At 42.5% G+C, this 15,280-nt stretch overlaps 1 protein-coding gene across 1 annotated transcript in view; it reads left to right on the top strand.

Annotated features, from left to right (window-relative positions):
* Positions 1 to 15,280, top strand: part of LOC121285134 (receptor tyrosine-protein kinase erbB-4-like) — a 1,067,779-nt gene that overhangs the window by 664,980 nt on the left and 387,519 nt on the right. The window contains exons 7-9 of the mRNA XM_041201314.1: positions 1,625 to 1,766; positions 10,450 to 10,563; positions 13,912 to 14,038. Of these exons, the coding sequence (XP_041057248.1) occupies positions 1,625 to 1,766; positions 10,450 to 10,563; positions 13,912 to 14,038 (383 nt within the window). The remainder of the gene's footprint in view (positions 1 to 1,624; positions 1,767 to 10,449; positions 10,564 to 13,911; positions 14,039 to 15,280) is intronic.

Raw genomic sequence — 15,280 nt, 5'->3', positions numbered from 1 at the left:
TCCCAGATGAGGAATTGTTAAATAATCTGTGATAAGGAAATATGCCTTGCAGGGTTAGTTTTGCCTTAAAGGGCTAGCGTCATGGTGATGCAGTGCCTCATTGTCCTTTACTGTGATAATTAAATAGAGAAGGGCTCATTTTCATCTCAGTTGTTTCTATTGCAATAAATTCCAGATCTATAATCCTTAGTCCATCGAACTTTTTATGAGCAGCGCTAAAAAATTAGTGATTAGAATATTTGCTGTAGTACAGATTCCCTGCTCACAGCCGTAATGGCAGTGGCAATCTAGGAACTTGCCTGTCCAATAACTCCCTCAGGGAGCAACAGTTGTCTTTAAGCTAACTTTTAATACCAGTTGTCCAGTATATAATTCACAATCATGTACTTTCACAAGTCCTGCCCTGGTGCCCTGGTAGAGGTACCTCAGGTTAGAGAAAATGTTTTCCTCTGGCACAAAGCAGTACTTGATAAAGAGTAACACAGACCTTGGTTAGTTAGTTCACAGTAGCAATAAGATAATAATAGTGATAAAGGATAACATGTAACTTGGCCAGTTAGAACAAGATAATAAAGTAATACTAATGATAATGGGTAACATATGCATTGGTTCACTAGACCAAGGTAATAATAAGTAATATTACTGATAAAGGGTAAAGCATACTTTGGTTGTTAGAAGATATTAACCCAACCTTCATTTGTATTGTAAAACTGGAAAGTTCAACTTCTTTTTGTACTGTCTGATCCGAGTTATAGTAAAACTATAATTAGGTTTCTCTTACTGGGGAATGGATAATGTTTGTGAATTTTCTTTTGCAACAAACTGATGGTAATTCATGACTCAATCATAAATTGTTTTTATTATTTGTTTAACACATCCTGTTAGCCCTTAATTAGGACCTCAGAAAAAAAAAATGTAGGGAATATTGCTGCTCTGCCCATCAGCCACCCCCAGCAAAGGTACAGCATTATCACAGAAACATTGAAAGATTTATGGCACAGACATTAGGCAATTCAGCCCATACAGATAAAAGTTTCCTCCCTGGTGTGTTATTAATCTTTCCCAGGACAGGTACAGCATGGGTTAGCTACAGAATAAAGCTCTGCACTGCCCCATGAACACTACATGGGTTAGATATAGAGTAAAAACTCTGCTCCAACACGTCCTCCAAAACCCTGCTCAAATCATCAATGTGTTACATTTTGCCACTTTGAGGCTCTGGGTGAGATTGCCAAGTAGCTGAATTAGGGGTGGTTTTGTCCTGATACTCACTAGGAACTGGTTCAAGTGGTTCAAGCTCAAGTGGGGAGGTTCTCACTGTCATATTCCTGGTGCAACACCAAGATTATATCATCATTTAATAGGGAAATTTGAAAAGGAAGAAAATCAGAGTTTATGGGTATAAGACAAGGAGTGGGATTAGAATGGACAGCTTAGGTCAGAGACGTGGCAGCAGCATGGCAAAATGGGCTGAAGGGCCTCTTTCCTGGCTGTAGCGTCTGTGGTTTTGCTTCATTATGGCACTCGGTATCACAAACAACAAGAACATCAAGTTGTCATCTTTCTGAATAGATTGAAATGGTTGCATTTATTTCCTGTAACAGTGACTCTCTTTACCTTGCAGGCCTGCACCAATTTCAATGACAGCGGAGCCTGTGTTATTCAGTGTCCCTTGCCATTCTTTTACAACACTATAACGTTCCAGGTGGAACCCAATCCCAATGCCAAGTATACATATGGAGCATTCTGCGTCAAAAAATGCCCACGTACGTGCACCGGCATGAAGGGCCTCCTGTGGCCTCTGTGTGGATAAGTATAAAACCTCTCAAGTTGATGTGCCATGGATGCAGTGATAGAGGGTGTTTCTGGGAATGCGTTGGGTTCAGTACCAAATATGATCGTGAGCTGATTGTACTTTTGAAGTGGTTGATTATTTCTGTTTCCTGCCTTTATGTGTACCTCAGATTTTCAGTTGGGCAGCTGGAATTAGGGGAAGGGGGTCCTCCCCCAAGCTTACTTCATTGAGCATGTGTAAAAGAGCCATGCCACAAGGAGTGTGGGTGGATGATCAAGGTGTTGACCCTCTTTCTGGCTCCCTCGGCCAATGATTTCTTGCTTGGGAGCACAGGGTCACAGAATAAATTCTATAATCAATCAGCGGTACATGACAACACAACATGCTGGAGAGTAATCCATCCCCCAACGTGGCATTTCTGTTCACATTATTTTATAAAGATGGTACCAACACTCAGATTACAGCTGTCAGGGAAGACTAAACAGGTTGGGCGAGATTTTTAACTCACTCAAAATCTATATTGCCTCTCCATCTTGTTTCTCCCAAGTTGCATCACTTCACACTTATCCACATTAAATTGCATCTGCCCATATGATGCCCATTTTAGTCTGGGTGTCTGGATCCTCCCGAAATCTGCTACTATTTGCTGCAAGCTGGCAAACTTTGTGTCATCCACAAACTTTGAAATTGTGTTCCTTATATCAAAGCCTAGGTCATTTATATATATCAAAAAAAGTAATGGTCTTAACATGGGCACCCTACATTTTTAAGTTTTTAGGTTTTTTTTTAAACTTTAGATTTTGGGTATAAAGGAAGCAAAAGAGGTAGAAAAGCAAGGATCTTTCAGGAGGTAATTCTAGAGCTTATGGCCTAAATAACAGAAGCCATGGCCGCCAAGAGCAAAGCAATGAAAATTGGGGATGTGGAGGTGACCGAAATTGAAGAGTTGTAGGGCTGGAGGAGGTTACAGAGATTACATGGGAAAAAAACTTTAATTTCAATCATTCTTTATCAGGTGAACTTTGAGTAAACTTCTAAGCTGAGGCATTTTTAATAACACTGAACATCTTTCTTATAATGCATGGAATATTCTCTACTGCAAACACTGTGTCAGCTGAAGTTTTGAATTGATTGTTAACCTCAGCATCGAACTCACCTCTAAGAATAAGTGTGAGGAGCTCATGGACTTCCTTGTCACTAAGATTAAGATCATCCAATCAGCTGTCTCTGCTCCATCCCTCCCTTTATCGATCTAGCCTGGCCAAACCTTTTCTATATCTCCCCCCACCCTAGCCCTGAACTCACATCGTTTCTCTAGTTTCTCTCCTATCTCCTCTCATGCCCCCTCTGAGCTCACCTTGTCCATGAAACCCACCTCCATTCCATCAACCCTATTCCCACAAAACTATTGACCAACTTCCCCTCGGGTGCCTATGTTAGCTGTCAATGTTAATGGTTCTCTCCCATTGGGTGCTGACCCTCTCTCCTTTAATTCTGCTGCCATCACCCCTTTCCTTAAAAAAACCAACCCGTGACCCCACTGTCCTTGCAAACTGCTGCCCCATCTTGAACCTCCCTCTCCTCTCCAAAGTCCTTGAATGTGTTGTTGCTTCCCGAATTCATGCCCACCTATTTATTGGCATGTTTGCCATGTTTGAATCCCTCCAATCAGGTTTCTGCCCTGACCGCAGTACCAAAACAGCTCTTATCAAATATCCTATGTGAGTGTGACAAAGGTAAACTTTCTCTCAACATTCTTCTGTTTGTAGTCTTTGACCCAGTGACCACACCATTCTCCTCCAAACCCTCTCCACAGTTGTCCAGCTGGTATGGACTACTCTCACCTGGTTTCATTCTTATTTATCTGATTGGAGTCAGTGATTCACTTACAATGGCTTCTCCTCCTGCCCTGCACCGCTATCTCTGGTCTCTCTCAAGGATCGATCCTTGGCACCCCCCCTCCTATTTCTTGTCTGCATGTTACCCCTCGGCAACATAATTTGAGAGTTTTCAAATGTACACTGATGACAGCCAAATCTATCTCACCGCCATCTCTCTCAACTCCTTCACTGTTGCTAAATTGTCAGACTATTTATCCAACATGCAGTACTGGATGAACAGAAATTTCCCCCAATTAAATATTGGGAAGACTGAAGCCATGGTCTTTGATGTCTGCCCTAAACACTGTTCCCTAACTACCAACTCCATCCCTCTCCCTGGCAACAGTCTGAGACTAAACCAGATGGTTTGCAATCTTGGTGGTACATTTGACCCTGAGATGAGCTTCTAACCACATGTCCGCAGCTTCACTAAGTCCACCTATTTCCACCTCTGCAGCAATGCTCAACATCACCCTGTCTCAGCTCATCTGCTGCTGAAGCCCTCATCCATTCCTTCATTACCTTTACACTTGAATATTCCAGTGCACTCCTTGCTGGTCTCCCACATTCTACTCTACATAAGCTTAGGGTCATACAAAACTCAGCTGTCCGTGTCTTAACTCACATCAAGTTCCCTTCACATATCGCCCCAGTGCTTGCTTTCCTGATTCTAGGGTCAGGGATGTCACAGAGTGACTGCAGGACATTCTTCTGGGGGAGAGTGAACAACCAGAGGTTGTGGTCCATATTGGTACTAATGACATAGGTAGGCAGAGGGTTGAGGTCCTGAAAGCAGATCTTTGGAGTTAGGGAAGAAATTAAAAAGCAGAACCTCAAAAGCTGTAATCTCAGGGTTATTCCCAGTCCCACGCGCTAGTGAGCATAGGAATTGGAGGACCGAGTGATTGAATACATGGCTGGAGAATTGGTGGAGGAGGGAGAGCATCAAATTTCTGAGGCATTGGGACCAGTTCTGGGGAAGGTGGGACCTGTACAAGACAGATGGGTTCCACCTTAGCAGGACTGGGAATTACATCCTCGTAGGGAGATTTGATACTACTGTTGGGGAGAGTTTAAACTACATTGGCAGCAGGGTGGGAATCTGAGAGGGAGCTCAGGCTGGAGGGAAGCAAAACTGGTAACAGGAAGTAGAAAAGTAGTAAGCAAAATTAGAAGGCAGATGAAGTGAAGGCAAGTATCAGATAGGATCAGAATATGAAATAATGTTAAAAAGACAAAGTTAGGGACACTCTATCTGAATGCACATGGCATTCACAACAAGGTGGATGATTTGAAAGCACAAATAGAGGGAAATGGGTATGATTTAATTGCCATTACGGAGATGTGGTTGCAGGGTAACCAAGACTGGGAACTGAATGTTCAAGGATATTTGTCATTTAAGAAGGACAGGCAAAAAGGAAAGGGAAGTGGAGTACCACTCTTAATAAGGGTCTTAGATCAAAGGATCAAAATGTATAGTCACTTTGGGTAGAGCTAAGAAACAAAAAGGGGCAGCAAACGTTGGTGGAAGTTGTTTATAGGCCACCAAACTATAGTGGTAATGTTAGGCTTAGTATAAATCAGAAAATTAAAGCTGCATGTAACATGGGTAATACAGTAATAATGGGTGACTTCAATTTACATATAGACCGGGTAAACCTAATTACCACTAATGCTGTGGAGGATGAATTCCTGGAGTGTGTATAAGACGGGTTTCTGGAGTAGCACATTAAATAACCAAATAGGAATTGGGCTACTTTAGATTTGGTACTATGTCATGAGAAAGGTCTAACTAATAACCTTGCTGTAAAGGAGCCTTTGGGAAACAGTGACCATTATATGAGAGAATTTTACATTAAGTTTGAAAGTGTTAGAGCTCATTCTGAAACTAGGGTCTTAAATCTGAACAAAGGAAATTATGAATGTATGAAAGGCAAATTGGGGAAATAAACACTTTGCCAGTAGACAGGCAATGGCTAGTATTTAAAGAAGTATTACATGGTGTACAACAAATATACCTTCCTCTAAAACACAAAAACCCAACAGGAAAGGTGAATCAACCATTGCTAGCGAAAGAAGTTAAAGATTACATTAGGCCAAAGGAATTGGCCTATAAGATTGCCAGAAAAAGTGGTGAGCCTGAGGATTGGGATCAGTTTAGAATTCAGCAAAGGAGGACCAAGAAACTGATAAAGAAAGGGAAAGAGAATATGAATGCAAACTAGCAAGAAACATAAAGGTGGGCTGTAAAAACTTCTTCAGGTTTATAAAAAGGAAAAGACTAGGACAATGTGGGCTCATTACAGGCAGAGACAGAAGAATTTATAATGGGCAAAAGGGAAATGGCGGAGAAACTAAACAATTACTTTGTGTTTGTCCCTTCATGGAGGAAGATACAGAAAATCTCCCAGAAATACTAGGGAATCAAGGGACTTGTGAAAATTGGATTGAAAGTTGATAATTCCCCTGGACCTGATGAGCTACATCCCGGAGTGTTGAATGAGGTGGCTATAGAGATAATGGATGCATTGGTGGTTATCTTTCAAAATTCACTAGATTCTGGAAAAGTTCTGGAAAGTAGCTAATGTAACTCCGCTATTTAAGGAGGGAGGGAGAGAGAAAATTGAGAACTACAGACCTGTTAGTTTGAGATCAGTAGAAGGGAAAACGTTAGAATCCATTAGAAAGGATGTAATAATGAGACACTTGGAAAATAATGATATGAGTGGGCATATCATGGGTTTATGAAAGGGAAATCATGTTTGGCAAACCTGTTAGAGTTTTTTGAGGATGGTACCTGTAGCATAGATAAAGGGGACCCTGTGGATGTGGTTTATTTGGATTTACAGAATCCTTTTGATAAGGTCCCACACAGGAGGTTAGTAAACAGAGTACATGGGATTGGGGGTAATATATTGGTTATGGATTGAGAATTGGTTAACAGACAGAAAACAGAACGTAGGAATAAATGGGTCATTCTTAGGATGGCAGGATGTTACTAGTGGGGTACCGCAAGGATCTGTGCTGGACCCACAGCTGTTCACAATGTATATAAATGATTTGGATGTGGGGGCCAACTGTAATATTTCCAAATGTGCCGATGACACAAAACTAGGTGGCAATGTAAGTTGAAGGCAAAGTGAATTGAACGGGCAAGAACATGGCAGATGGAATATAACCTGAATAAGTGTGAAGTTATCCACTTTGGTAAAAAAAAAAGAGAGGCAGTATATTTCTTAAATGGTGAGATGCTGGGAAATGTTGATGTCCAAAGGGACCTGGGTGTCCTTGTTCATAACATGCTAGCATGCAGCTGCAACAAACAATTAGGAAATGGTGTGTTGGCTTTCATCGCAAGGTGATTTGAGTATAGGAGCAAAGATGCTGTGCTGCAATTGTATAGAGCCTTGGTGAGACCGCACCTGGAGTATTGTGCACAGTTTTGGACTCCTAATCTAGGGAAGGATATACTTGCCATGGAGGGATTGCAGTGGAGGTTGACAAGACTAATCCCTGGGATGGCAGGATTGTCCTATGAGGAAAGGGATTGAGGAGACTGGACCAGTATTCCTTAGGGTTTTGAGGAATGAGAGGTTCTCTGTGAAACTTACAAAATTCTTACATGGCTCGACAGGATAAATGTAGATAGGATGTTTCCCCTGGCTTGTGAATCTAGATCCAGAGGGTGCAGTCTCAGAATGAGGGGTAGGCCATTTAGGACTGAGATGAGCAATTTCTTCACTCAGAGGGTGGTGAATCTTTGGAATTCTCTACTCCATTGAGCATGTTACAGACAGAAGTTGATAGATTTCTGGATACTAATGACATCAAGGGATATGGAGATAATGTGGGAAAGTGGCATTGAGGTATTTAGCCATGGCATTCAGCCATGATCAAACTGAATGGTGGATCAGGCTTGACAGGCCAAATGGCCTACTCCTGCTCCTACGTTCCTAATATCTTCTTGTGTGGCTTGGTATCATACTTGGTTTTATAATGCTCCTGTGGAGTGCTTTGGGGCATTTAATTGCGTTAAAGTCGCGATATAAATATACATTGTTGTTTGATTTCATCTGATGAGATTAGTTGCAATCAAATCTTCTGATTCAGCTCTCTTGGTCTAACTCTCACTCTGTTTTTCTGTATCTCTCTCTTGGTTGTCTCTCTGTTTTTCTCTCTGGACCTCTCTCTACTTGTTTGTCTCATTCTTTTTCTCTCTCACTTCATCTCTTTCTCTATCTCTCTATCCTCATTTATTTCTTTATCCATCTATCTCACTCTATTTCTGGCCATTTGTCTCCCCTTCAGTATTTCAATCTTTATCTGTCTCCATGATCAATGTCTGTCTCCTACTCTGTCCCTCCCCTTTCCCTCCTCTCTGTCTCTTGAAAGGTTAGTTTTATGTTTGTCCAAAGATATAGATTAATTTTCAAACATAAGTTCTACTAGAAGATTTAGTTGTCAGAAGTATGAATGTGTTTGCATTGTGTCTACATTGATGTGAGTGTCCGTCTGTCTGTATGTGTATGTTTATGTAATGTGTGTTTATGCATGCCTGTATTTGTGTGTGTGTGTGTGTGTGTGTGTGTGTGGGAGTGGGGGGGGTGCGGGGGTAAGGGAGGCGGTCTATGTATGTCTGCATATGTGTGTATGGGGGCCTGTGAAATGTATGTGTATCTTTGTGTGTCTGTATGTGAGCGTGTGCTTGTGTAAAATGTGTGTGTTTGACTGTACGTGTGGAATGTTTGTGTAGGTCTGTGTAGTCTGTATATGTCTGTGTCTGTTGTTTTACAAATGGAGTGCTTCATTTGAAAGCTCTCACATAAGGCATGCACAGCCTCACCAGAGATGGGTACAGCTTATTGTCATCTTGAGGACCTGGTTTTACTATCTGTCAGGGACATTATCAATTTGTTATCAATCTTCACATTATACCACTGATAAGAACATTGATCCTTGTCTAAATCCATCAAGGAAAACAAATGACAAGATCACATGCTGGTCACTGCATGTCACAGCGCACTTGTTCCAGTTATGGATTTTCTCTCAGTCATCATTTAAAAAAATTTTTGTTTTTCGCTTTTCCAATTTGTGTCTTTTGCCGTAGGTGCTGCCTCTCGATGCTGGAATATGATTCCATGAGAGAGCCTGATTGCCCATTTTGCATGTTTCTAGACAGTGGGCATTGGCAGACTCTCTATATGCATGGGACCTGAGCTTGTCCTCACCTGTCAGGAGCATGTAGCCTGGTTGACCCTGCCCCAAGGCATTGAGGCTGATTTGAGGATATTTCTTGAACCCTCCCTCCCTTACCCCCCACTGCCAACCTCCCATCACCCCCTTTTCCTTCACAAATTGAGATCAGCTAACTGAGCATTGAGCAGAATCACTGGGATTCTCAGCTGTTATATGTTCCCTTTACCAACAGATCCATTGGAAGAGTTATCTATTTTTGACACAATACATTTCTGTTATTCAATGGCTACAAATCAGCCTAATAGTGGGTGCTTGTTTTGAACATTCACAGATAGTTTCTCTGCTATCAGGTATTCTGTGCAATGTTCTAAACCTCACTCTTAAAAATAGATTTCCACTACTTCATTGCCCTTGATCTGCAAACTTGTGGAGGTGTGCAATCCAGAGGTTGAATTGTGCTGTGTGATATCAATAATGTACAAATTGGATAAGATATTTGTTAAAGTCACAAATTTTTGGGAAACTCTCAGCTGGTCAGGCAGCTCTAGTGGAGAGAGAAACTGAGTTAATATTTCAGGCTAGTGAAAACAGAGTTAATATTTCAGGTTGGTGAAAACAGTTAATATTTCAGAGTTAGTATCTATATTAACATAAACAGAGTTAATACTTCAGGTCAGTGAACAGGAAGATTTGGCTTTTGTCTTAGTGTAATTAGTGAAGTTCATCCACCTGTGTAAACAGATTCACTACTAATATTCCAGCTTCAATGCTATAATTCCTACTTCTAACAAACTGGGAAAATCTGACTTGCTCCACCATTGTGCAGGGAAAGGCTTGAATGTGAAATGATGTAATAAATTTCCCTACCATTCATCAAATGGGGCACAGGTCATAGGTAGGTCTACAACAATAGAGTCCTAATTCTCTGGTTCTTGTTCCCTTTACGTGTGGGTGGCCACTGGGAGAGCAGGGTCAGGGGATTTATCCCCAGTCCTGTCATTTACTAGTGATTTTATCAGCAAACCAGCAAAGTTCAGGAAACAATCCTATTAGATATGATATTCGGTGCCAAGAATTAGGTAAGAAATTGAGCTCAGAATATAGGTTGCTTGCAAAATTATGGTAAACGTGGCACCGGATGCTGCTGCTTACACTGTGTCATGTGTGCCACTGAACTTTATAATGATGATGGAGGTGGCTCCCAAAAATCTGGCCTGCCTGTACCGGAGGTAAAGCTGAATTATTAACCACCCAGAAGGTAAGAATGGGAGATATTCAGCAGACAGAAGTGGCATAGTAAGAAATGGCATTCTGCATTGCATGCAAGTTCAACAGTGAACAGCATAGAGATGGAACAAGACTCTGATGTATTGGCCAGGTGATAAATAGATAAATAACATTGAAAGTTTAATGGAATTCACCCAATCAGGCTGGCATGGTGGGGGGAGGGGGGGGGGGGGGTACAGCGGTGTACTGATGGGTAGCAAAGAACTTTCTTATTTAGAACCTTAACGGAATAAACCTGTAAGAATGTCCAGATATGTTAAAGAACTGGAAACCTTCACTCTCCCCTTGCAGATAACTTTGTGGTGGATCACAGCTCTTGTGTACGAGCATGCCCGAGCAACAAGATGGAAGTGGAAGAAAATGGAATCAAAGTGTGCAAGCCCTGCACAGATATTTGCCCCAAAGGTAATTCTCATTTTAGGAGTGTTGAAACCCCCACCCCTTAGCAGACCAGAACTAAGGCTGATCCTACCTAATTTGAGAAGACTGTGGTGTAAGTGTAAACAATAATTAAACCACTCCTTCCTTTAAAATCCCATCTTTTGCTCTCTGGAAAGGAGTGACTCCTTGCTGCCAGAATCTCTCCAGCACCTCACACAAGAACATTCCTCCGGCTTGTGAATCTAATCATGGAATGTCCACCATTGGTGACCTGATCGTCAATCCCAGCCTTAGCCACAAGTGCCTTTCCAGCAGGGGTCACTAGATGTCAGGAACAGAAATCCTGGGCTGAATTTTAGTTCCACGGTCCTGATCCTGAAGCCAGGCTGAATTCTGGGTCGGGAACCCAGAGGTGGCCATGGCAGGACCATAGAGGAGGTGTTCAGGGAGGTGGCCAATCAAGAGGCTGCCCCCAGGATGGCAGGTGGGCTTCATGGGCGGGATGATAAATGGGAGTTCCTGAGGCTGTGTGGCAGCCTCACTGGGAGAGGTAGGTGCTGCCGCTGCAGATGGGTGACCTTGAGGCTGCCTCAAGATGAAGACCCCCCACCCCTGACCCTGCCACCCTGAAAATAGGCTGGAGGAGGGAAAATTTCGACAGACTAGAATGTCGGCTATAGCGAGTAATTGTCGGTATGCTCATCTCTAAACCTGCCTCTGGCTTGGGATGAAAATTCAGCCCCGTGAGTTAGAAGGCCTTAGTCAGATTGATGGTAGTGACCTCAATGCCAGTGGCTTATGGGGTGAATGCAAGAGGAGGAGTTGATCAGGACTGTAGCTTCTGAGCATCCCTTCTTGCAGGCCAACTTTGTATTGTGTTAAAGATAATTGTCCCAACTGGAAGCTAAGGTGAGGTTCAGCCAGGCACAGGAAAAGAAAAGACTGGAACAATGGGAAAGGTGTTATAATGGGTAATGCTACTGCCCAGAGTATGAATCAGTCATACCAACCAGAGATTGCACTTCAAAATCTCAGCTGAGGCAACAGTAAGAGCTATGCTATTGGCCTTTGTACTTCAGGGCTAAGAAGGTGTAATTTGTCAAGGTTCCTGTAAGCTAGTTAACTTTTTAAAGCAAGCGGAGATCAAGTGAGAGTGGGATTGACTAGGTGCAATCTAGGCTTGTAAATAAAGAATGACTTAGATCAAATGCCATAGGATTGTCTGTCCATCTATATTTCTGCATGTGTCAGTGCCTTTTGAGAGGGAAAAGAAGAGAGAAGATTAGAAAAGGGAAGGCAACATAAAACAGACAACAGACAAAACAAATAACATGCAAGAAGTTAAAATTCTTGGGAATGGCGCATGCTTCCTGTAAGCAGCACACTTACTAATTCCCTGTCAGACTTTAGCATGTTCTTTAATTCACATCAGATAAAAAGTTAAACCAAGGCTCTCTCAAGTTAAAGATCCGCTGACACTTTTCTAAACAAGAGCAATAGAGTTGTCCCCAGTGTCCTGATTAATAATTATCCCTCAACCAACATCACCAAAAACAGATTATCTGGTCATTATCAATTACTATTTGTGGGGCCTTCCTGTGTGCAAATTGGCTGCCATGTCTTCTACATTACAACAGTTGACTACTCTTCAAAAGTATATATTACTTTGCAACATTCTGAAGTTGTGAAAGATGCTAAATAAATACAAAGCTTTTTCTCCTTTAACCTTTTTGCTACATGCGCCCTGAAGCTAAAGCTCCCAACTGGGGCACTGCATCTAAAAATAATTCCTGAAGTGTCAGCGCAAGTGCATATTACTCAACAATTCCTGACTGAAAACCAGATTCAAAACAGCATTTTAAATTAATTTCAAGTTACCCAGTTAGGTTTTAAGTGAATTTCAGTCCTATAAGCATTTTCTCTGTAAAAGGTTAATCTGTATGATTCAGCCTAGTTAACCTCTGCTCCTCCCCACCCCCTTTGTCCTCCCTGGTGTCTGCTTCCCACCAACATGTAGCCAGCACGCACTACCACTAGAATTGGTACAAATCGCAGCATGAGCATCACTTGTTACAAACATGTGGATGCCAAACACATGTATGACTTTGCCACCCCACAATGAGATTGTGCACAAACTCTGCAGCCTACTAAATCTGACTGTTCTTGTGCAATACCTCACCACACGGGTTCCAGCCACAAATCAGCATGGCTTAGTCGGAACAGAAATTGCACCCTCTCTTCATGCTGGTGTGTTACAGTTCACTTGGGGTCCGAGTTGCTGTGGCAACTTTTACATGCATGTTGTAGCCTGGAGCTATGGATAGCGATGGCCGAGGCTCCAACTTTCTTTCCATCACATGGCTAACCAGGAATCTCTTCCACTCTTACCACCCGCTACTGGTGTGTGTTGGAAGGTTTTACAGATTGGTACTCAAACTGTTTGGCCATGTTATGAATGTACCTACCTTGGCCATCAAGTCCTGGGGTGGAACTCAAACCCGGAGCCTCAGGCTCAGAGGTAGGGACACCACTGCACCACAAGACTCATGTACCTTCCCTTAAGCTCTGTAAATTATGGTTTTATCGAATATGCTTGGAAAGAAAGAACTCGTATTTCTAGCGTGCCTTTCATGACCTCAGGGCGTCCTTTAAGATGAAGTACTTTTGAATTGTAGTCACTGTGGTAATGGGAGCCAATTTGTGCACAGCAAGATCCCACACACAACAATGTGATAATGATCAGATAATCTGTTTTTCAGTGATGTTGGTTGAGCAACACTGGCCAGGACACCAGGGATAACTCCCCTGCTCTTCCTTGAATAATGCTGGAATACCTTTTGCATTCACCTGAGAAAGTAGGGGGTGTTGAGAGGGGGTGCCGTGACGGGCCTTGATTTAGTGTTGAATCCAAAAGACAGCGCCTCAGTGCTGCACTGGATTGTCAGCCTGAATTATGTCCTCAACTCCCTTAGATGGAGCTTGAAACCATGACTTCTAACTCAGGGACAAGAGTACTTTCACTGAGTCATGGATATTGTGTAAATAGAAATTAAACAGACAGTGAAGCACTTGCATCATGGCCAATATGCATTGGCAGGAGTGGTGAGGGCTGTGACACTTTCCCAGTTTCCTCTCTGTAAATCACATGTCCCTGACATGCATCCTCCATAGGAAATTCTTTGAGTGCACGTGGTGTCGTGAAATGTTGCTGCAGTGAGAGCACATCGTGGCCTCAATTTTTGGCACATTCACGACTGCTGGATTGTCACAGGCAGCAGTCTAGGTTCCATGCGTTTGGAATATGAAGCCTTCCTGTACATTATGCAGTCAGTGCTACTTCAACAGCTCCTCCTCCTTGTCCTTTCTTCACAGCTTGTGATGGCATTGGAACTGGAAGTTTGCAGATGGCGAAAACCGTTGACTCAAGTAACATTGACAAGTTTATGAACTGCACCAAAATCAATGGAAACCTTATCTTTCTCATCACTGGCATTGAGGGGTACGTATTTCAGCAAATGGCTTTGTTAACCCAAAGACCTGCAGCATACAAATATTCAGTGCAAGATTTACACAGCTTGAGAAAAGCCAAATGTTTTGCTGTAAATGCTTCCATTTTGAACATTGCAAAATGTCAAACTGATATTGGGGTAGAAATTCACCTTCAGTGGGAATATAAAACAGGCAGGAATGAATCTGACTCCCGTTCATACATCCCCACCTCACATTCCGTTCTGCTGGAATCTCTGGAATTGAATATTTCACAAAGTTTAAAGCAGTCAATTAATGCAGTAATACTAAGAACATAAGAACATAAGAAATAGGAACAGGAGTAGTCCATTCGGCCCCTTGAGCCAGCTCCGCATTCAATAAGATCATGGCTGATCTTCTTGGCCAGAATCTTCAGGTCTGTGTGTGGGGGCGGGCCCCAGTCACCGATGTGTAAAATGACTTGCGGTGACATCAGGCATGCGTCCTGAAGTCACCACGCGTCATTTGATTTTCAGTTCGGCGGGCGTGCACCGGAGTCGGCTGTGCACCCGCTGAACTGTCAAAGGCCTATTAAAGCCACTTAAATATCAATTGAAATACTTAACGGATCTGCCTGTCCAACCTTAATGTTGGCGGGCAAGCAAAGAGCCCAGGCGGCTTTCACATTTCTCATGAAACCTCATCCACAGGCGGGATGAGCTTTCATGAAATGTTTATAAATTGAATAAAATATTTTATTAAAGTTCATTGACACTGTCACATGAGGGGATATGTCTTAAAATTTTTAAAAACAAACTAACCTCCCTGAGGCAGCTCTGTGCCTCAGGGAGATTTCTGTGCTCATTTGCACGCATTCTTCCCCATGTGTTTCGATTTCCATATTCCCATCTAATCCTGACAACCTTTCATTCCCTTGCCTAACAAGAACCTATCAACCTCTGCCTTAAAAATGTTCAATGACCTCACCTCCACCACCTTCTGAGGCAGAGAATTCCAAAGTTACACAACCCTGAGAGAAATAATTTCTCCTCATCTCTGTCCTAAAAGGACTACCCCTAATTTTAAAACATAGCCCCCTCATTCTGGACTCAGCCACAAGAGGAAACATCCTTTCGACATCCACCTTGTCAAGGCCGTTCACGATCTTGTATACTTCAATCACTCTTCTAAACTCCAGTGGAAACAAGCCCAGTCTGTCCAACCTTTCCTCATAAAACAACCCACTCATTCCAGGTATCAATCTAGTAAACCT

The sequence above is a fragment of the Carcharodon carcharias genome, chromosome 12 (genome assembly GCF_017639515.1).
Source record: "Carcharodon carcharias isolate sCarCar2 chromosome 12, sCarCar2.pri, whole genome shotgun sequence".
Lineage (NCBI taxonomy): Eukaryota > Metazoa > Chordata > Chondrichthyes > Lamniformes > Lamnidae > Carcharodon > Carcharodon carcharias.
This window is presented reverse-complemented; position numbering and strand designations above follow the sequence as displayed.